The sequence below is a fragment of the Gallinula chloropus genome (genome assembly GCF_964237585.1).
Source record: "Gallinula chloropus genome assembly, chromosome: 13".
NCBI classification, from domain to species: Eukaryota; Metazoa; Chordata; class Aves; order Gruiformes; family Rallidae; genus Gallinula; species Gallinula chloropus.
The window spans coordinates 19,955,729-19,978,936 of NC_140098.1; the positions used below are offsets into that span (position 1 = coordinate 19,955,729).

General features: G+C 51.0%; 1 protein-coding gene across 1 annotated transcript in view; it reads left to right on the plus strand.

Annotated features, from left to right (window-relative positions):
• Positions 1 to 7,097: 7,097 nt before the first annotated feature.
• NECAB2 (N-terminal EF-hand calcium binding protein 2) overlaps positions 7,098 to 23,208 on the plus strand; it is a gene marked incomplete at both ends in the record, with an annotated part of 74,006 nt that continues 57,895 nt past the window's right edge. The window contains 2 exons of the mRNA XM_084270256.1: positions 7,098 to 7,295; positions 15,856 to 15,880. Coding sequence (XP_084126382.1) covers positions 7,098 to 7,295; positions 15,856 to 15,880 — 223 coding nt within the window. The remainder of the gene's footprint in view (positions 7,296 to 15,855; positions 15,881 to 23,208) is intronic.

Here is a 23,208-nt window from a genome sequence, read left to right on the forward strand (position 1 = left end):
TTCAGGTTCTCTGCTGTGGCCCAGTGGGACCTCTCCTCTCTCAAACCATCTTCCCCGAGTCTCATGGAGAGAAAAATCTCTATTTCACAGGGAGAGGGTGGCTGCATGAGGAAGGGGCGGTGGGGCGGTGGGCAGGGTCGTCTGCTGGCAGAGCCTCAGTGCAACGAATTTCTGACCTTGGCTTACAGCGTGATCGGCTGGGCAGCTGACCTCCTTGTCTCTACCCCGTGTCCTGGGGTGTTGCAGGGGTTTTAGCCCCATGAGGTGGCTCTGAAGTCTTGATTTTCCACCTTCCTTGACTGGATAGCTTAGGGTATCCTCAGAAACATGGTACCTCTGCAGGTACAGGGGCTTGGAGGGTCTGGCTTGTGCTGCCTAAGCAGCTTTGATGCAGAGCTGGGTTATGGATAGCTCAGGTGGGAGCACGTCCTTTGAAGACAAGACTGGTTCCTTGTGCTGCAAGCAGCGTGCAGCATTCGGTTAGGGTGCTGGGGCTGCGTGGGGCTTTGAGAAGCACAGATAGGGGACAGAAAGGTGGGCACAGCAAGTGGATGGGGACACAACCCTCATGTTGCTGGCAGCAGTGCTGCGTTACCTGCACTACCCCAGGAGCTGTGTGGGACCTGCCGAGGGGAAACGGGCCTGAACTGCCCAAGTGGGACTGTCAGGAGCTGCATCACTAGCAAGGGGGCATGGGCTGCTGGGGGGCATGGGCTGGGGGGGGCATGGGCTGCTGGGGACCATGGGCTGCTGGGGGGCATGGGCTGCTGGGGACCATGGGCTGCTGGGGACCATGGGCTGCTGGGGGGCATGGGCTGCTGGGAGGCATGGGCTGCTGGAGAGCATGGGCTGCTGGAGAGCATGGGCTGCTGGGGGGCATAAGCTGCTGTGGAGCATGGGCTGCTGTGGGGCATGGGCTGCTGGAGGGCATGGGCTGCTGGGGGGCATGGGCTGCTGGGGGGCATGGGCTGTCAGGGGGCATGGGCTGCTGGGAGGCATGGGCTGTTGGGGAGCCCCAGGCATGAGACAAGCACCAGACGTCGCAGACAGCTGAAGCAGGTGTCAGAGTGTTGCAGCCACCCCCTGCCAGGACCCTGCTCCCCAGAGAACTGCTGGTGCTGGGCCGACTGGGACTTTTTTGCTGCTGAGTATCCCAGTCCCTCCTTGCAGCCTCAGCATCAGGCACTAGATGTCCTTGCACGCCACACTGCGGGTGTGCAGCTCCGCAGTGCCACGCATTGTGCTACAGGTGATGACCAGGGGATGAAGGTGGCTCTTTTCCAGCTCTGGCCTTGCAGGATGGAGGGGACTCTGTTGGGGAAAGGCACTTGCTGCTCCACTCATCTTCATGTTCCCCTAGGGATGCCGGGTCAGGGCTGTCTTGCTCAGGGGGACACTTTCCCAGCAAGCTCCTGTCCGTGTGCACCCTGGCACCTGCAGCTCAGACTCAATGGTGATCCTGTTAAATCATGTGAAGAGCAGCCCTTGGTTGTGGGAAATCGATAGCTGCCTCACAGGCCAGCTGATGCCTCAGTGAAACCCATTAAATTACATGAGTTTGATCCCAAAGAGGCCAACACAGCAGCGGTTTAAACTGGCTTCAGAGCCAAGAAACCCAATAATGTGCTCACAAGGTCATTTTTTGGGTGCCCAGTGCTGAGCAGGCCTGGAGAAACAGAAGATGTTACCCAAACAGTCATTCCTTCCCTCCTTTTGCTATGAGGAAGCTTGATAGCTCTAATTTAAATACTTTTACAGGCACTTTCTGTCTATTAAAGTCCTGTAAATTAACAGCTTTGTGTTGCAGTTGGGGAGAACACAACTGGTCAATTACAAAGAGCTGTTAATGGGTTTAGGTGCAATAACTCAACTGATTTTTTTAATCAGGGTGATCATGCCACCCCATCCATGTTCTCCCCTCTCCCCCCAGTTTATAAATCTGAAAGTCTGCAACTCCCCATTTCTGTGCTTCTTACACTGTCACATATGATTCAGGCACAAGAAACAAAGACATGGGTTAGCTTGTTCCAGGGGCTCTTGATAGCTCTGCCCTAGATTGCATGTTGTAAAGAAAACTAGTTTGGTCTGCTTGCTGTGAGCAGGGTTATAAATAATAAACCTGGGAGGAAAGACGTTACCAGAGCTCTTCCCTCCAACTACACAGTCACAAACCAGATGGAGTCAGTGGCCTAGAACTTTAAGCCAAGGTGGGTTGGGTTTGGTGTTAAATGCTCATTAATTGCCAAAATCACCAGAGCTGGGCAGTGTCCCCTCAACACCCAAACAAGCAGGCTAAAAGCCAGCAGCTACCCTCTGAGTTTATTTAGCTGCCTTCAGCAGAAGGGTTTTACTTGTGTCCCAGAGTAACAAGAAGGTGATGTTCTCTGGTTTTTAAGGTTTACCCTAAATGGTGGCTGGTTCCCTGGGAGGAAAGTCTGTGCCTCATGCAGGCATGGAGCTCCCAGCCCAGGTGTCCTGAGTTTTAAGGGATACCCAGAAGCCTTGTGCAGCTCCAGCTGGGAGCTGTGCTGCTGGGGGCTTGGGAGAAGCTGCACACCATCCAGGTCTGCTCTAGGATGAGCCTGTGTACCTCTTGGAAGGTGAGTCTCAGAGGATTTTGAGCTTTGATTGTTTATTTATTTGTGGGGTTGTTTGGGGTTTTTTCCCTCTTATGGTGGTAATTCCTCTTGCTGCTCTGGAGAACCATGTCTCAGAGTTCTGGGGCAGTCTGGGCATCTGAGGACTGTGAACTGCAGGACTCTGACTCGATGGTGAGGTCACTCCAGGCAATTCCCCTGTGAGAGGTCTCCCAGGTTGTTTGCTGGCTGCAGGGTTATAACCAGGAACAGCCTGAACTCTCCCACTCTTCCAGGTCTCTGTTTGCAGTGACTGGGTGCACTGTGTGACCCAAGTAATCCCTCAGACAAACCTTTGTGGTTGCCTGCTTTAGCACAGGGGGTCCACCACCCACTATGCCTGTATCACCCCCACAGCTGCTGCACTGGTCCTGTAGCAGGAGGGGATGTTTGGATGCAACCAGGTGGGCTTTAAAAGAGGGGTTTTTTTTATCAGTGATGTTGGAAAGAGTTGGAAGAGGCTCTGGAGGTATTTAAAGTCAGTCTACTTTGTCTTTGCTTCAGCTCTTGCCCTGAATCTTGCAACCTCTGTGAGCAGAGGGGACTCAATGCTTTATCAGCAGCGTGGCTGAGGGGTGTTCCCCAATCTGTGAGCTCTCCACTCCTCTGCTTGCAGAGGGCAGGGTGATTTTTGGGTTTTTAGGCATTACCATGCATTGCACACATACGTGGGCTCCCTGGGGCTGCTTTGGATCAGTGTTCCCTTGGGGCTGTGGGCAGGATGGCATTTTCAAGCCAGGGTATAAACCTGGTGTGGAGTCACCTGGTGATTCTACGTTGTGTTTCAACAAGAACAACTTAGCACAAGACTCAAGTGGCATTTCAGCCTCTGAACTGGGTGGGCAGGGTTGCTTTGCCTAGTCCCCGTTTCTGTAGTGGGGTTGCTGTTCCCTCTTCCTGCCATCTAGCTGCTGGGCTAACCTGAATCCCTCAGTCATTAGGAAGTGTTAGTAAGTCCTGTGTGACATTTTGCTCTAAGGCCCTGCCTGTTGGAAGTGTTTAATTAAATGAAGCCCCCCGCTGTGTGTGGAGGGGCAGGGGGGAGAAGGCAGGATTCAAAGGGGAGATGAAAGCCACTGCACCTGCCTGCCACGCTGGGCTGCAGGCAGGACTACTGCACACTCCCCCTCGGACCTTTCTTTCAGTGAAGCCTGGGGGTTCTTCAGGTGGCCTCTCATCTGAAGTGATAGCACGTGGGTCGAGCTCCTGCTCCAGCAGTTGTTCCAGAAGCTGCTGGAAAACACTGGGCTTAGTGCCCAAGTAAGCCTCCTATGACAGCCTGTAGAGCAAACCTTACCAGGGGTGAGGGTGAGCCTTTGCTTCGTGCTGAGCACCACACACACCAGGGAGGAGAAGCTGTTGGGCTGAGACCAGGCTTGAAACTGGCATAGCAACAGCCTTCTCTTGAGACCTCTGGGTCTCTGTGCTTGGGGCTGGGAGTGAGGGAGAACAGTTCTGATCTCTCCCAGCCTCCAGCCAGCCTTCTGTCCTGTCTGCACCCTTCACTGATGGAGCTGCAGTGGTCTAGGACCATGTGAGTGCCTGGCCAGCACTGCAGCAGGGAGGCTTGTCCTCTGATGTCAGGCAAGGGAAGGTGTTGCTGCAGCTGCTGCTGTCCCTGCTGCAGCTTCCCCTTACTGCTGTTGGGCCAGGCTGGAGCTCTCTGCAGAGCCCTGGGGAAAGGGAGATGCCCCTGGCCAGCACTGGGGTCAGCGGGCTGTGCTGCACGCTGTGCTCTGCTGCTGTCAGATGCTGCACAGCCTGGCCACTTCGGGTCTGTTGAGACCTGCAGTTCATGTTTGCTGCCTTCTCTGGGACATGCTTTGCCTGGATTTAACTGGGCCTTGTGTTGCCCCACCTCTGTTCACTCCTGTTTATTCCTGTACCACCTGACAATGATGTTATGCACGTGCATAAAGCTTCCAAGGTGGCTGGTGGGTGCTGGTGGCCTGGTGCTCCCCGCCTCTGATGAAAGGACAAGAAGCATGCTGGATGCTGGGGAGCAGCCACTGGAGGGATGCTCTGCAGCCAGGCTGAGGAGGCAGGCAGGTGTCAGAAACTCATTGTCTCTGCTTGTCCATCACTTGGTTGGTTTCTTCATCTGGTGCTGGTTGATGGCTGCTTGCCTGGGACTGGGGTAGCGCCGTGATGGGTAGCACAGGGTGGCAGGAGGGGCTGGCAAAGCCCCCATGCCTTGGCTGCAGCTGTATTTATTTGTTCAGGACAAGTGGTGTCCTGATGCCCTTGGCAAGAAGCAGGGGATGAGTTTTGGCACAGAGCGCCCAATCTGAGGTCTGTACCTCTGCCTTCCCCCTTGGCTGTGGTGGGACACATAGAGCTGGGACCAGCCTGGCCATGCATGTGCCTTGGAGCCCTGTGCTTCCTCACCTGGCCCAGATAAGGACAGAATAGTCTTTTCCATTTATTCCTCAAAGGGAGACTTAAACCTCATGGAAACCTGAGGAAAACCAAGCCCCTGTCAGTGTGGCTGGTTAACTCCCAGTGTGAGTGGCTGGCTGCTTCTCTGTGGATGAAGCTTTTTCTGTCTAGCTCCACTGAGGAGGAAAAATGAGTATTTAGCTGTGGTGGAGTGGGTTTTGACTCGCTGTGACGAAAGCACAGGAATAGCCCCAAACTTCCACAGCAAGACGTGAATTGTCACAGCAAGCAGAAATTATAAATAATTTTCAACTTATTTGGTAAACAGCTTTAAATATCAGGCATATAGTGATGCTAAACTATGTGATTAGTAATCTGAGGATTGTAAAAGTATGGAAGTGCTAATTCAGGCTATGAGGGGTACCAGCTGATTGACATCAGTGGTTGGTGAGCAGGGATCCAGCCCTCTGAAGCCCCTGGCAAGGATGCTAAGACGTGCCTTGCCTTAGATTATCTTGGCAGTGAGATTTTTAAGAGAGGTTTGAGCAATGGCTGGGTTGCACACCAGCCTGCTCTGAGCATCCCTGTAAATGAACACAGACCCATCCATCAAAGGGCTCCATGCAGCTCCCAGGAGGTAACATAAACCCTCTGAAGTTCCTCTGTTTTCCCCATGAATTTTGTTTTGCTGGAGAAAGAAATCCTGAAAGGCAAGAGCTTGGTGAAAGAGGGGCTCAACCCACGGGTGCCCCATCTATTTAAGAGCCTTTCAAGTGCCCCCAGCCATTGTCAGTGTACTCTGGTAGCTCTTGCTGGCTTGTCCCTGAACAGCAGCTGAGAGGAGAATGCATGTGCCCTCACCTTTTACCTCAAACACAGACAGACATTTCAGCCTATTTACTGGAATCAATATGGGTGGTTAAAAGAAGAGGCTAAATAATACTTCCAGGTAGGTTTTTTGGGGAGTGGAGGGTGCTGGTGGTGTCTGGTCTCCAGTGCACTGCAGTATGTACACGCTGCTTGAAGAAATCCCTTGTTGATGGTGATTCTCCTCTTAAGGCAGCAGCCGGTCAGGCCTTTTGGAGCCATTGGGCTGCTCCTCAGTTGGAGATGAGTAGGGCTCAGCATGGGACGTGCATAATGCCTGCACCAGGGTGCTGGGCGTGCTGGCTCCTGTACGGGAAACATTCAAGTTGGGGGATGTGGCCCTGTGGGGCACAAAGCCCTCGAGAGGGTCTGGCTGTCATGGGAGGGCAGGGGAGGAGGCCCTGTGGGACTCATGGCTTCTCCAGTGCTCTGGGGAACCCTCTGAGAGGGGTTGGAGCGCTCTGGCTTTGATTTCTTTCTGTGTCTGAACTCAAACTGGGATTGTCTCAAGCATGGAGTGGGAGGTGAAATGATTTGGTGTTGTTTTGGCCAGAAGGCTGACTTACTGCCCCTACCACAAGTGCACCTTGCCCAGGGTAGGTGAGCACAGAAGCATCACCCTGGAATATCCTCGCAAGGCAGAATTCCAGGATTAGAAATGTTTGCCCAGCCAGGTGCTGACACTGGCTCTGTAGCCCTGGATGCTGCAGCACCCCCGCTGGAGTCACGGGCTGTTTATCCTGCGGGGGATTTTGGGAGTAGAGGCAGTGGGTCAGGGCAGGTCCCGTTCCCTATCAGCGCACCCGTTCTCTGCTGTCCTTACAGAGAGCCCCTAAGATCTGTTGCGGGCGTCGGGAGGCTGCAGAGGGGAGAGGGCGTGCCACAGGAACGCTCTTTCGAGCCAGAAAAACGCCTAAAAGGATGCTTGGTGTTGGAACAGGGGGGCTGTATGGGGGTGGGACCACGCAGGCAGCACCCACCGGGGCTGCCCCTGGGTGACCTACCCTCCACTCCCAAAACCTCCCCCCACTACCCCCTTACTCCTCGCCCCGGGGGGGGTCCTGTCCGCCCGGGTTCCCCCCGCTGGCCCGCCCGCTGCCCGCCGTGCGGCCGTGGGAGGAGGAGGAGGAGGAGGGGGAGGAGGAGGAGGAGGAGGAGGAGGAGGAGGAGGAGGAGGAGGGAGTCCCCAGCTCCGGCATGAGGCCGGGCTGAGCGATGTGCGAGCAGGCAGCGCGCTACTGCCGGGCCGGCGTGCAGAGGCTGCTGCGCAAGCCGCCGCCGTCGCTCCGCGGGCTGGACGGGCTCCTGCGCTGGGTGGTGGCCAGGATGAGCGACAAGGGCGTCGGCGAGCGGGAGCTGCTCACCCCGGGCGCCGCTGCCGCGCAGAGGAAGGGCACCTCCGTCATCCTCGATGTGAGTGGTCCCCGCGCCGCGGGGTGGGGATGTGTGGAGGAGGGGGGGTGTGGGTGCGCACCCCGAGGGCCGGCGGGCGCGGGCGGCACACCGGCTTCTGTCTCCCTCCTTGCCCGGCTCCGGCACCGTCTCGGCTCGGGTCCTGCGCTCCCCGGGGCCGGCTGGGGACGGGTGGTACCCCGGGTCCCGCGACCCCCGACCGGGTGGGCGTGGGGATGCGGGCTTCATGTCCTGCAGCCGTGAATTGGGTGGGCATCCCGGGTCCTGTGTTCCTTTGCCGGGGTCCTGCGCCCATCCAACCATCTCCCGGGTCCGGCATCTCCCGAACCGGCTGAGCCAGAGGATGTACTCCGGCTGCTCTATCCACTTGTGCGGATTCTCAACCGCAGGCTGCATGGGCACAGGAACGCACAGCGGCTCCTGCGACCTCGCTGCCGGATCCTGCTCCCCCCCGGACCGGCTTGGCATCGGGGTTATTCCTCGGATCCTGTATCCGCAGCCCGTTGGGGATGGGGTGCAGCTCAAGTCCTGCATCTCCCAGGCTGGCTGGGTGTGGGAGTGCAGCCCGGATCCCGCACCCCTGGGCGGGTTGAGCACGGGGTCACAGACGGGGTTTTGCACCCACCTGCCCTGTGTGCCTTGGGGCAGTTGGGAATAAGGTGCACCCTGCATCTCCCAAACTGGTTGGGCGTGGGGGTGCAGCCTGCATCCTGTACCCTCTTTCCTGGGTCCTGCACCCCCAAAGTGACTGGGCATGAGGGTGCAACCTGCACTTTTTTTGACTAGCTGGGTGTTAGGATGCAGCCTGTATCCTTTATCCCCTTGTGAAGATCTTGCACTCTGGGCTTGCTGAGCATGGGGGTGCACCCTGTTTCCTACACCCTCTGGACCAGCTGGGCATGGGGGTGCACCCCAGGTCCTGCAACTCCTGGACCAGCAGGGATGGGGATGAGTCCTGGGTCCTTGATACTCGCATTAGCTTGACTGGATGGAGATGCAGGAGTCCAGGTCCTGTGAGCACTCCAGTCTTTCAGCATGGGTTGCCTCAGGTTAGCTGGGCATATGGGCATGTCCAGGTCCTGCATCCACCCCAAATCCTGGATCCCAGTCCCTGGGTGGCTGCAGCTGTGAGTGCCTGTGCAGAGGGAGCTGGGCAGCATGGCCCTGGATGCCTGTGAGTGTGTGGACTGGAGGACTCTTACCCAGGCTTATGCGGGGGCAAGTAGGGGTGCACTTAGTGCTTCAGCTGCTGTATTTGTAGACTCCCTGATCAGGAAGCTAAGGAGGCTATTTGCACTTAAATGAATTGGGAGAATGGGGTGGAATCCACGGGTGTGCAAATGCTGTAATTACACAGTCTTTCTTTAGCATCTTGTAATTAAACACATAGATCCTGGGCTTTGCTATCTCCTAGCTTTAAAAAAAAAATGCAGTGAATGCAAAAATAAGTTGCTGAGGTAAACGATAACTTGCTTGTAGTAAATGATCACTTGCTCTCCTCCAGCCTCCCTGGAGAGAGGCACTAGTAGCTCTACCAGGCAGGACCTTGCATTTTCTAAATAACTGCTGAACCTTCTGCCATGCCCCTGGTAGGCACTGGTGTGGGCTGGTGGTCTGAAACGTGTTAAATATCTGAGCATCCTGGCTGACAGGCATTTCTCTTCCCTGGGTGAACCAGCTGGGCTGTGCCTACTGAGCTGCAGAAAGCAGCTCGGGCAGCAGAGCGCTGGCTGGACAGTCGTGCTGGGTGCAGCGGGCTGGCGGGTGGCTGCAGGCTGTAGGAAATGCTGCTTTGTGGGGAAGCTGAAGAGAAATGGGCAGCTAATGGCCTTGCATCTTCCCCCCTGAAATTACTAAAAGTTTACAATGATCAGGGCTTCAGAGTATAAATGCAATTTGGAAGCAACATTAAGTTTATAAAAGAGGTTCTCGAGTGAGGGCTGGTTTTCCACCAAGTCATATCTTATCTCCTCAGCTATACCATTTTTAAATTATTCTTTTAAAATAATTCTGTTCTTTTTTTTTCCCCCCACTTTGAGGTTTGAGCTGAGAAAATGGGCCATGAACTTTTGGAATGGCTTAACCAGTGGGAAATACAATAGAGCTGGGTGTGCGGCTCCCAATTCTTTTTCCCTCTCACAATGGGTCTGGGAGCCCTTTCTCACCTGCTGAAAGTAGAAATGGATGCTGGAAATAGAAGGTTTGAGGGTTTTTGTGGGGTTTTTTGTTGGGATTTTTTTCCTTTTTCCCCCTGCTCCCTTAGAACTCGTTTCTCTCCTTTTTCTCCTTTGACAATGAAAATGTCAGTTGAAGCTGTGGCTTTACTGTAACAGGCTTTTTGAGTGCACTGAGACACCCCCCTTCCACACAAAGAGGGAACACTCATTTAGGTTAATTTTCACCCAGTAGCAGGAAAATAACAAAGATCCTCTGGGATGAGGGGGATCTTTTCTAATTAACTCGTTCTCATCCTTGCATTCTGTAGGTGTGGTGGGGAAGCAGTGAGCCCCAGCCATGGGGCAGCGTGGCTCCTCGGTGGGTGGGCACAAAGCAAGAGACCTCCAAGGTCTTATATTGAGTGGGCACGTCTGTGTGCCCTGGTGTGCTGTGTATGCAGTGCATCAGGGCTGGGGGAGTGGGGCTAAGCTTGGCTTTGGCTCTGAATTAGTTAAGGGGGGGCTCTGATACTAATAGTGCCTTAGTCACTTTTTCTTCCTTTTCTGTTCCTTCTTTTGACTCAGCCATTCCCAGCCTGCTTGTTCTGACTCCTCCAGGCTGGGAGGGTGGCTGCTGGGTCCATATGAAGTTGCCTATGCCCTTCCCACCAGAGAAACAAGCCCTGGTGTTATGGATCAAGGCAGGGCTGAGGAAGAATGAAATACAAGGGTGTCAGATACCTTCTGCAATGACGTGGCTCCTGCCGTTTGGAGGATGAATCTTGGGGCTCTTTTCAGTATTTTTCCTTTATTTTGCTTCTGTCCTTTCAGGTGAAGGATTAAAGAAAATAAAAGTTGAACAATATTTACTGGTTCAGCTCAAAACCAACAGGTTTCTAAGTGTAACAATTAGCTAAAAAAGCAGATTAACTAAACCCTGGAAACAAATTAATGAAGAAGATACTTATGTCCTAAGAATTTCCTAAATCGGGCAGCAAGTAACACTAGGGGCAGATGCTTTTTGGTGGTGGAAGCAGATCAAGTGAAGGTGATACGTCACTCTAGGATCCTGGTAAATACCACTTTATGTTTAATGGACAGCTCTTACAGCACCAGTCAAACCAGCATACAGGGTTGAGCAAAGGGTCTGTACCCATCCTGTGATTGTCTGGATTGTACATGGCTGCTCCAGCAGCAAGAGCCAAGCCCACAGGGCTGGCAGCATGTATGGTCTGTGGTAGTTAACTGGCATCTATCACAGCTTGGGATGTGAGATTGCAGTGATGTTACATCTGCTATCTGCCCTCTGGGCTGCTTGAAGATGCTGCCTGAAGGCTCTGAGCCCCTGTCTGCACCCATGGTGACAAAACCCCTTTAACAAAAGGAAGCTGAAACTGTCGCCGTGCTGCTTGAGTCCACGTGTGGTGATGGTGGCATTTCCAGTCAGAACAAACCTGCAAATGTCACAGGGCTTATGAAAAGGGAGAATATAATGTGTGTGTGTGGAGTAAACCTTTATCACATTGTATTTGCTGAGTGTGAATGAGTCCACATGCAGTATGAAGCTGAGGTGGATGGCTCCCAAGGCAGGGGAAATGTCTAGACAGGTATTGCTCTGGGTGGGAGTGCTTCAGTGCTGACTTACAGCCATCCTTACTCATCTCTTCCTGTTCTCACCTCACTGTCAAACCTGCCTTGGGTCATATGAAGCTCTTTGACCTGCCCTGTCTTTCATTTGGAGCTTATTTCGACCCTCTCCTTTCTCTTTCCTCCTTTAACAGAGTCGGAAAAATCATTTTAAATCCCACTCTCTAGTCATGGCTCCCCTTGCTCCCTCTCTTACACAGTCAAATCTGACTTATGCTCCTTCAGCCTCAAGGATTGAGTGAGGTGTTTGGATAGAAGGCACCAGTTTGTGTCAAGGGTGTGTTTCCATACACAGATCCAAGAATTCTTCCAGAGTTTTCCAACCCTTTCTGTCAATGATGCCATTTCCAGGGCAGCCACAGGAATCCCTTCTTGATACTCTTCTGCTTCCTTTTTAAGGCTGACTTGTTCTCCTTCTCGTGTCCTCCTTTAACTTCTCACTTCTCCAAGTGAGACAGGAAGGCTCCAAAAGCTTTACTTCCAAGTAATGCTGGCAGGGCATGGCTGGGAAGGAGAGACAGGGGCTGACTGGGCTCTGTGTGCAGGGAAATGCTCGCTGCAGAGTACATCATCACACAGAAAGGTTCATCCTTTCTCTTCTGCTCTTCAGGGCTTGAAATGGAGCTGCACCCAGGGCTGGTGTTCCTGGAGAAGTAACTTCTGGTGCAGTGAATGTGGTAACATCTAGTGCAACTCTTCCCTGTCTCACAGAACTCTGATTTAGGATAGGTAGGTAAGGTCTAAGGGGAAGGTAGGAGTGAAAGGAGAGGCAACTGCTACGGTGGCAACTGCTCTTCCCTTGGGGAGACAGGAAAGAAGAAAGGGGATCTGGTTTTCTGATTTGGAGTGGGGAAGATGCTGCTCTGGAGTGGACAATAGATCCACACCAATGGCTTCTTGGTTCTTCAGACACCAAAATGGGGAAGGGCCGTTAGCTGGGTGATACCTATCAGAGTGCTCCAAGGCAACAAAGCTTTGAGCCATTGAAAGATCAACGTAGAGAGGCTGCAGGCATGGAGGTTCCTACCCACACCTCGGGTTACAGAACTCAAGTCTGTACCTGATGTGAAACCGTCTCAGCTCCAGATGGGGTGTGGAGACTCAGAGGGAGAGGAACATAAAGGAAGAGTGGGAATGTAGGAGTACAGTGAGCAGACTCCTTGGGTTTTCATGTGTCTCTGTACCTGGATGCTGTCTCATCCATCCACTCTCCTTGCCCAGGAGACTCATATTTTTTTTTTGTTTGTTTGTCCTCGATTCTGCACTGAGATCACAATGGAAAATAAAATTCTAGCTCTGGGCTCTCTTTTAAATCAACATCATATTAACCTGCTGAAGGGATAATAAACTCTGCAATCCCTGTAATAATTTTTAGGCTTGTTAGGGGAGTGCTTGTGTGAATTTAATAAAAATGCCCAGAAAACCTCTGCTAAGCAGCCTCCAGTGTCACACGTTCTCATCCAGGAGCTGAGCTGACTGCTTCAATTTGAAACCATCAGTTTTTCTTTTTCATGTGTGCTGTTACCACTGGTGTTTTGAATTGCTCACTTCTGCCAGCCAACTGTCTGCAGCAGCCACTTGAGAGCGTGGCAAAAACATGCGTTTTTAAGAAAAGCTACATGAAATCCTGACAGAGGTCCCTTGCTCTGAATGGAACAGAGTTTATGTTCATCTAAAGACCTGGGAAATGGAATAAGGATGCTGCAGAGGGTAAACTGCATGTGTTAATCCTAGGAAATGGGTTAATCTTGCCCATACCGTGAGCATCCCGTGGGTTCACCACTGCAGGAGGCTTCCTTAATAAGCTTAATGTGTAGCTGATGGGCAAGTTGGTTGCTGTAGTACTTCTTGGACTGGATAATTTCTCATTTGCCTTCTGAAAACGCTGTGTTGCCCTGACGGCTGGAGAGCTGGGGGTGATGGAGCAGAAAGCACATCCCTCCTCACGCTGCACGATGATGCTGCCGGCTCCTGTTTCGCAAAGCCCTTGGCCGCTGGGGACAGTCCTCGGCTGGGGTGGAGCTGTGGGAAGCCAATTGCTGCTGAGGGCCTGGCAGGACAGGGTGTTTCTCCATCAATATTTCATCACCCCCACTCTCGCTGACCTCCCAGGCTGCTGCCATGACTAAGTCTAAGAGACTTTGCTGCCGAGGGAGAAGAGCAGCAGTGGAGTTACTGCAGGGAGCGGCTGTGGGGCAGAGTGGCTTTGCAGCCTCGCCTGTGTGTTGGAGATGATGCAGCATCCTTGCTTATATTCCCTTCTTCCCGGAGCTGGCTGGAGCTTTCCTTTCCCCAAACTCCCTGGGACCCCTTGGGAGTTTTTCCTGCTGGTCCATGGGTGTGAGGGGCTGCAGCTCCCCTTCGATCACCTGGTCTCACACCTTTCCCTTACCGAAAGCACCTCACATCCCATAGTGGAACAATTAATTCAAGACATGAAGGGAGGGCGTCTTCAGGTTGTGTGTGGGATGGCACTCTTGTTTGCTGAGCTAGAGCATAAATCCTGGGTCTTCACAGAAGCAGCATTTTTGGCAGCATTTCCCAGCGATCGCAGAGTATATTATGTCTTTATCAGCCTCCTGATGCTCATTCCAGTGCTCGTACCTTGATGTACTGCCTGCCTGTGCTGACAGATGACTTCATCCTAAATTGCTTTCCCTCCAGGTGTCCTGTTTTAAATTTTTCTTCTGTATGCAAATTTTAGGTGTTCCAATTAAGTTGGGAGAATAAATCTTGCTCGTTAGCAAATAAAACCTGAGCAGCTTGGTCCTGTAGAATAAACCTGGGTAGGTAACACAAATGCTGTGGTCGTCCATCAATGTGCTATTTTTTACTGGTAGTTGTACTTTCTAGGAGTATCTGGGGGAGTTCAAGCCCTAAAAAGTCCACTTAGTGAAGCTGGGCATAAATACTTCCAGTTCTTAACTGTATTTCCCTCTTGCTCTGAGGGTTCATTGCAAGGTTGGTGTCTCTACAGAGCAGAGGGCTACAGATAGAGCCTTTCTCCCACTTTAAACTGGATTCTACCTATTGTTTCTGCTTTCCTGTTCCCCTTCTGCCAGTTGTGCTTAATGGGGTGGGGATCTCCCACAGGACCTTAAAATAGACATCGCTGCTTCTGCGTTAGCCTTGCTGTAACTGCTTTGTCTCAAAGCAGTGGGAACGGTAAGAAAAGGATGTGGAGGTGAAAGAAAAAGCCCAGAAATAATCATCATCTAGAAAGAAAAATGCCTCATCTGGAGGTGCTCACAGGGAGTGAGGAGTTGGGCTGTTCAAGCCAGGAAAAGAAGAATATATCATACTCTGGGCATATTGTCCATGCCTGTGTGATGTGTGCTGAAGCCATGTGGCTTGCTGGGACCCTGCTTGTCCTGCCTGCCATGATTCTTTCTTCCCATAGACAAGCCATGACTGCTGGCCCTTCAAAACCCTTGTTTCTTGTTAATGAGGCCTGTAAGTATGGAGATGGATAGGATTTCCCCACAATTTTTTATCTGCAGCCCAAGCAGCAGGGAGTTTGGGAGCAGTCACAAGCTGTAGGGTTTTCATGACCCTCTCCCAAAGCTGTGACTCAGTGACTCCCTCCATTTGGGTTGGGCTTAAGCAGAGGATGCTGCTCTCCACTGAAGTACACCTCAAAGTCCAGCTTTGGCTTCACCCTGCACAGCCTAGGAAGAATTTTTGGGCAAGAGAATGATTAATATTCCATAATTAAGCCATATTCACTTAAATGGCATATGCTGCGACTCAATTTGTCCTGTGGGTTTCTTGTTTTGTGCAGCAGTTCCTCCTCTGATATATTTTTCTTTTCCTTGGGTAATGATTTTGTGACCCAGAAAACAAGAGATTCCATTTTGTGGCTGACTCTGATCTGTCCTGCTGGTACTTTTATTCCCTCCACAGGGAAATTTCTTTGCACAGCCAAAAAAAAAATCTCTGCTCTTGCTCAAATTAATAGGGTCAGGCCTGAAGAGACAATGAAAACATTTTCCCTTTGTTGCCCAGTTTACAAGCATGTTAATTTTTTTGGTGATTTACAGCCAAACCTGTGCTAGCAGCTATTTTGGTCAGGAGCCTGTAAGATTTCAACCCTTTGCTATTAATTGTGCTGTGCTGGGGCACTCCAAGATGAGGCTAGTGAGAAAAATAGCAGTTGTTTCTGCTGTCTCTCTCCCTGGAAAATTATTCTGTGCTACACATTATAGCCCTTTCAGGAGAGAAAGAGGGGGGAAAATGCTCTCTGATTCCTCTCTGTGGGCTGTTCCTCAGCTCTGTAGTTTTACATCTAAATAGAATCACCTTCCCACGCAGAAAACTTGCTTTAAAAAGTAAATAACTTGTTTCAGAAGTGGAGAACTGTGAGCCTTGGTTTCAGAGATGCTGTTGATGCTGAGCTGGCTGTGTGGCTGTAGTAAGTTTCTTAATGGGTATTTCTCCTGTGTTGGAGCCACGTTTTCAGCTTGTTTCTGCGAGGGAGGTGCTGGAACTGCTGGAAGTGTTTTGTGCTTTTATTTAACTCATTTTTGACCAGTTATTCTAAAGGCAGCCGTGTTGAACCCTACTTACCATCATGTGGGTCTGGGGGTGATGTGTGGGGAAAGGTGAGCTCAGTAAAGCACCTGAATTGGGTCTTGGGGTGGGGGGAGGCCGGAGCACATGGTCCTGCCCTGTGGGGGGGTGTTGAACATGGTGCTGTGGGCTTCATCCTTTTGAGTTGAATAACATAGTAAAAATATTTCTCTCTCTTTCAATTCTAGATTTTCAGAAGAGCTGACAAAAATGGTAAGTCTGTACGTTCCTATTTCACGTTTTGTGATTGAACCCCAGTCAGTATTACTGTTTTCCCAGATGGCAACCTCTGCTTAAATGCCTTTTGTTGGCTGGCTCTGATGCTGACACAGTCGAAGCATCAGAAAAGGTTTTGTGGTTTCTCTGGCTGAGATATGCTTAGAGCAGAACGTGATGCTTGTGTGCAGAGATCCTCCAGGTTGGGGGCAATTTCATAAAAAGGAGCATAAAAATATGCTGCAGCTAAGTGACAAGTGAGGATCCAGCTCTCAGTAGTCTTGGAGCAGCTTTGCAGAACAGCTGTAATCCCTGAGTTTTAGCTGTTTGGATGCTCACATCAAGGAGCAGCATGAATCAATGTGTCCTTCTGGTCTGTGCCTGTGAAAAGCCAAGCAGTTTTGCTGAGCTTAGTTTTGTCCTTAGAGAGGGAATAACATGGAGGTGTCTTTGTTAAATGACTGGGGATCCTGAGAAAGCTGGTTTGCTGGGAGGTAATAGAGTTGTAGGGGAAAAAGAGGCAGAAAGTCCGATCCCAGGATCTTTTTCCACCCAGAAAAGTAATTTAATCTTAGCTCCTAGCTAAAATCCCAAGAGCTAGTCTCTATTCTTCCCATGTTGCAGAAGAAGGAAATTAAATATGCATCAAAACCGTGCGTGTTTGCAGAGGGACATGTGGGAGGGCTGTGTGGAGGGAGGCTGGGGGAGTTTGGGTTTTTCCCTGCCAGGTTTAAAAGGGAGATACCTATGGACAGGCTCTTGCAGAAATTGGGTATGACTGCTGCCCCCAGGTAAGGCAGCAAAGGATGGGGTGAGCTGGCTGCCATGCAAGCAGTCAGTGCCCTGTTAGTGTGGGCATTTGGCTGTAAGGACTGAGGTGGTAGTACAGCACTGAAATCTGTGGCTCAGATAAGCTGAGTGGTTGTGCAAACAGAAAGAGTGTTGCAGGGGGCTGGCGTGGGGGGGAGAGCACTCCAAGTGTCGCTTACAGGCTGGGGAAAAATGAATTTGTGTTCTTGATGCCCAGGCTGGCTCCTTCACAGCCTCTGGAGCACTTACCTGTGGCATAATTTGAGACGTGGAGCTTCTGTCTGGGGGAACAGGAGATGCTGCCTGCTTGCTCTCTGGTGTGCCTGCCCCCGTGGAGCTGTGTGCTGGGCTTGGCAGCTTGTTATGATGTCTTACCTGCTGCTTGCTCTCCATCAGGAGAAGTCTGGTGAGGTTTTTGGACTACAAATGTCAATGTTTTTGTTGCATGCAGCTACTAGGCTAAAATCTGTGCTTAGTCATTCCCATTTCAGTTTGAAATTGGAAATGCCACTCCAGACTTCAGCCTGTTAAACCATTCCTTGCTCAGCCTATGTTTAGCCTCCCTGCTGCCTAAGCCTCCTTCCAATTCCCAGGACAGCCCTTGTGCAGGGCAGCTCAAATCAAAAGCAATGATTTCTTTCTTTTCAATAACAAACGTTGCTCTGCTGAGCAAAGCTTGAAAGGATGGGCTCCAACATACTGGCCTTGATGCAGTTATTTCCAGTGGCTGCTTTCTGAGCTCTGCCAAACGATGCTGTGCTGCTGGTTTAGTCTCAATTAAATTTCCAACAGCTGCAATGGGGCTGAAGAATGGGAACTCAAAGTGCAGAACCTTGTCTTGGCTGACCTGCCAGGCTCAAGGCTCTCCCTAGGATGGGTGAGTGGAGCAGCTCATAAGTTGCTCTTGAAGCTTTTTGAAGCTCACTGCAGCATGATGGAAGGAGCTGCTGCCTGCCAGGGGCTCACAGGCATGTCTTTCCAACCCAGCCAAGAGGACAAAGCTGTCATTTTGGTGGTTTTACCATGTCACAAGGTCATGGGGGGTGGGTAAATTTTAGTGCAGCTCTTACCAAGGGGACAGCTGTGAATTTGGTAAGTGCCAGCAGCAAGCCATGAATCTGTGTGGTGGTGGTGGTGGAGAAATGATGAGCCTTTGGACCTGCTCGGCTTGTTCTGGTGGTGGGTCTCTGAGAAGAAACATGTTCCTTTTGGAAAGCTGGTGACTTTTGCTGACTAGTTCCCCTTGCTGGTTTTGAAACCCATCCAGATCTGGGTTTTGCATCCTTACGCCCTGTTACTAGTGAGGGGCAAACGCCCCTTCAGTGCTTTAGCATGAATAATAGGGAAAGGCTGTGACACTTCCAGCAAAGCAAACCTGTTGTTCTCACCTCTGACCATGGAGGAGCTGGGCAGATTTTTTTTTCCTGGGTCTTCTCCCTGGATGCTGCTCCTTTTATAAGGTTTGAGCAAGTGATCCACATGGCTAACAGGTGGGATCACTCCACTGCATGTGGACAGGAAGACACCGAGCAGCCCCAGTATAGCATGGCACTTAAAAGTGTTTTCTTGTGCTGCTCATCTGACCAGGGGAACTTGGATTTGAGCAAAGAAGCAGAGATTAATACCCCAGTACTGACCTTGGGGTGTCGCACCCTGGGCACCTAAACACCTCTCACTTCCCAGGGACACACCCTCCCAGGGGCCAGGTACCCTGTAACATAATGCCCATCAGAAGCATGGTGGTCTCTTTCTTTGGCCATGCTGTGCAGACATGAAAAGGTCTTGTTAGGTATTGTTCTGGATGCTGTTTGTCTGCACGTCTTTATTCCATGTTAACCAGTAACATCCCAACTAAAACTCAAACAGGGATGCTTGCACAGGTTGGAAGAACAAGACCTGTTCTTGTCAAGGTCACAAAATGTGAAAGTGAGTGTGGATTGACACCTCTGCCCCCCGGTAGCTGCTGATGCCTTGGGTGGAAAGGCAACAGCCTGACAGTACCCAGTGGTACAAATAGGCACAGTTGGAACAAGGCCTGCCCTGATGTCTGGTGGTTAAATTGGTGGTTCGTTGTCAGAGGTGGTGCTGGGCAGGAATTGAACTGCTGCTGGTGAGTGCCAGGGGCAGCAGGGCTGAGCAGTAGGCTCACAGTGGAGTGAGGAGACCATCACCTCTGAGCACAGGCTGGAAAGGTGCCCCCAGCCCTGCTGAGGCTGCAACTGCTCTTCTGAAATTCATCCTGCCTCTTCGTAACCCTGGGTGGGCACAGTGAGGGGGCAGATGGCTCTGTTAACAGAGGCCACCCATTCTCTGAAGAAAGGCATCTCTGCTCCCACGCCTGTTCCTTGCGATGCAGAAACGGGACCTGCGGCTGTTGTTTAGACAACCCAGCGCTCCCTGTGGGACCCGTGCTGCCAGGCAGACAGAGCTTGCCTCCTCCTTTCTATGGCCTGGGTGACAGGCTGTCACAGAGCAGCCTGGAGTGAAGTGGCAGCTCTGTCCCCACGCTGGGTGGCCGAGCACGTGTCAAGCTCCACGGGGCTGCTTTCGGATCCCACTGGGTAGGGCTGTCCTCTGAAGGACTGTATGTCCTGCTTTGGATTTCCCTGTGTTTTTCCAGGTGCTGCTGCTTTTCCTGAGGCACCGTCTGTCTGTCCTGGTGGGCAGCTTCACCAGCCATTCATATTTGCTTAACTTTTATTCGTATTTGCTTAACGGTTTGCCACTCCTTGCAATTAGCTCAGTATGTTCCTTCACAGGCTTTTGGGGTCAGAGCTTCCCACAGCCACCCCTTCAGCCCCCCTGCAGCTCTCAGCAGCCTCTGCAGGGGATGTGCAGGAATATTTCCCTTGGCATACCCCCCTCCCTGGCAAACTGCGCCTCGGAGGCTGTCAGAGCCAGAGGTAGTATCTCTGTATTTAGTATCCCTAGGGATCTCTTCTTCACCATTTTCTCTTTGACATTCTGGCCTTTAATTCACTGATCTGTTGAAATTCAGTCTTTTCATGGCTTGACCCAGTACAGCTCTGAGGAGCAGTGGAAGCATCAGCCCGTCGCTTTCACGTCTCCCCGCAGGTGGTCTGTGTGCTGTACATCGCCCTCTGCTGAAAAATGGAAATCTCCTGCCTCCTGAGCTTTGACAGGATCCCCAGAAGGGGCTCTGAGCCCTGGCCGGGCTGCTGAAAACACAAGCTCACAGGTTCCCAAAAGTACTTTATTCCATTCACATGCCCCTGCTGCCTCCACACCTGCAGAGGTTCTTGTCTGGCAGGTACTGTGCTCTTGTTTTTTTAAATTAGCCAGTGCAGACAGATTGTTTTCTGGCACTGTGCAATGGTGCCGTGCTGGGGAGAGAGCTCCCCGGGCAGGGAGCACTGGCAGCTTTACCAGGGACTGTCTCTCCTCGGCTGTGCTGAAGCTGTTCTTCCAGACCTGTGCAGCAGCCCCATGGAAACAGAGGGGGGAAATGGGGAGAAAACTTCAGCTCTTGCTGTCTGGCTTAACTAGAGCATCTCCTTTAACTTCTGCTGTCCCGAGAGGAGATGATAAAAGGGTCATGTAAAAGATAAAGGGGGGGGGAGGATTGTAGGTTTAATGAATTATTTAATCTGCAGGTGTTTTTACAGTCAAGAGGTTGTAAATTTGCAAATGTTTTCAGCATCTTGATCCCTGCACCACACCCCCCACACTCCACCCCCCACACTCCACCCCCCCACCTCCCCCCCCCCCAGTAAAAATGGCTTGTATTGTGTTAAAACCAGGGTGGCTGATTCAGACACAGTAACTATGGAGCCTGATCGTGGGAATGGAAGAGATTCTCCCTCCTCCCCTCCTTTCCGAAGCTCCTTGGCATAAATTGTTAATTCATGTCAAATTGGATGTTATTGGTGCAAGATGCTAAAACGCATCATTGTTCCTGCCATGTTCAGGTACTTGTACCACAGTGATTTGATCCAGTGCCTCCGCGTACTGTGAGACTGCTAATGAGGCAGCTATGGCTTGTTCAAAGATGCCTTGGTCTCCCACCCCAGAGAAGCAAGATTCTCTATCCAACATGAGTTAAGTCCCCAGCCTTGCCTCCCTCGATAGCTCCAAGCAGCTGGACTCAGGGCTATCTGGCCAGCACACCTTGAGGTGGTGAATAAACTGGAGACATCCGGATAAACTGGCAAATGGCCTGAAAACAGGGAGAAGGGCTGGGGCGTAGCCTTCTGGCAGTGAATAATCCAGCTAGCTCGAGTCATGCTTCACAGGGGCATGGCTGTTAGTCATTCAAAATAATCTTTTTCTTCTGTGTAGGAGTGTTTTTCCTTTCTCTGCTAATAAATCCACCTACTGTCTTGTAATCCTCCCAGTCCAAGTAAACAATACTTAATCGTTTAATTGGCATGTGGTAGAAAACTGGAGGCATCTTGTTTCAGGCTGGTGAAGCAGAGCTGTCAATCATCTGAGTTATCTACTGTGTACTTTAATCCCCTCATTAGAAAGCTGTTAATCAATTACAAGTTAAATAGCCCAGGATTCCCTTTGAAGGACTAAGGCTGGTTTATTTTGACAGAACAGCCTAATTGCTAGCAATTCATTATAGAAACGTTGCTTCCTGAAAACGGGAGTTTTACGATCTTGAAATCTCCAATCACTGCAACTACTCGTATGTCTTGAGTGTAACTAAATGTGAACCACATCCAGATTTAATTTTGTGGTTTAATTCAGTGTTTTTTTGCTGTAATTCTTAGATCTCTCTCATGAGAACAGTCATAGGTCTGTCCCATCCGTGGGACTGGCTTGCTGGGGGTTAGGCCAATTCCTCTGGACTGAAGGAAAATGTACTAAAACCTCAACATATGGTCATGAAATGTCCTCAGAAAATGGCAGGAAGAGCTGGCAGTGGTCCAGTATTTCCCTTGACAGTGACCAGGGATGAATTAACATCATGGTTCGATCAATTTGGCACCTTCTTGTTGCTGCTGTCTTTGTGATGTTTGCACCAAGAACTGGCCCAAGCTATTGTGCTCTTGCCTTGAATTTATCATATCTAGGGAAGGTGTGGACGGGAATGGAGCCTGTTCTGTCTTGGATAGAGATGCTGCTGTTACCAGAACTGCAATACATTGAAATGTGAACATGGATTAAACTCACTTAGTTTATATATTTATTGGAGATCTGTAGTGCAAATGCTGAAAGGAGCTTTTGGTTCATCTGGATGATCAGCTGAAGGTCTGTAGAGGATGTAGCAGAACTAAAAAGAGGGGAAAGTTGAAGCAGGAATAGTGGTGGGAAAGGGCTTCTTGGTTAAGAGCCATTGAGGGTGGTGGAGTTGTGCCCATTCCCACCCTGGTAGGTCTCACCCTTTAAATGTCTGTTAGAGCCCATTGAGAGAGATTGATGCTGTTATTCCTCCTAAGTGAAGGCCTGTGTATCCCAGTGTGGAAGCCTCAGGGCAAACTGCACTGCAAACCATGGCGGCCACTGATGAGTGGGGAATGTAAATATCTTTGGCCGTCAGCATTGCAACAAACTGGGGAAGGAGCCTGGTCTCTGGCAGAGAGGTGGTACCCTGGGGAGCAGAGCAAGCGCTGCTGCCTGTGTATAAGCCAGCAGCACTTCACTTAACCAAGTAATCACAAAGCTTCAGGCGCATCTCTCAGCCTCAGCTCGGTGTATTGAAGAACTGAGGCATTGCCTGAGTAGAAATCAATCTTGTTAATTGCCAGTGCACAGACAGGCTGAGGCTTGAGGCTCTTCCATGGATTAAGGGGTGGTGGTGGGAGAGTGGGGAAAGCCCTGGGCATTCAGCAGAGGGAGAGGCTAGATGAGCCCTAGCTCAGTGGGTCTCAGAGTGTGTGGGGGAAGCTCCAGTGACTTCCAGCCCTTCCCCAGTGCTGTGTGCCTGTTGTTTATAGGCTAAGACTGTCCTCTAAGGACTCGGGGATCTGGGCAACATGTGGGATTGTTAATGGGAACAGGCCACAGGGTCTCACTGCTGCTTGGAGAAATGGGTTTGATTGCCTTTAGTGAGGAAAGGGGTGTTTGTGGATGTGCTTGGGGAAGCAGGAAGCTGGCACTGGTGTTGGGTCTAAAGACACCACTTCAGTGTTCACTATGTCCTTGTGAGCTCCTCGTCTGGGGCCGTGGGTTAGAGGAGTCACTTCAGGGTCAGGAAAATGACACGTGCCAGATATTGTATATTGTTTGCTTGGTGTCCTGCCTGTGGTGGTGGGCATACCTTAGTCCTGTCCTTGTTTCAGAAACACAAGAAGTTTGCTGTTTAGCTTGCTTGTCCTGCCTGGACCTGTCTCTGTTTTGGTTTTGAGTGTTTTTTTTAATGGTATCTGATTGCTAGGCAGAAAACCTTTCATTCTGGAGTTGCTTTGAGTTTAAAATAGCAGACATCTATTATAAATTACCTTGTTAATTTATTGAAACGTTTAAAAAAACTACAGGGATTGGAATTTAGCATGGTAATTGCCTGCAAGGTGCTTTTAGGACTCGAAGTACTTATCTCCTCGCCTCCC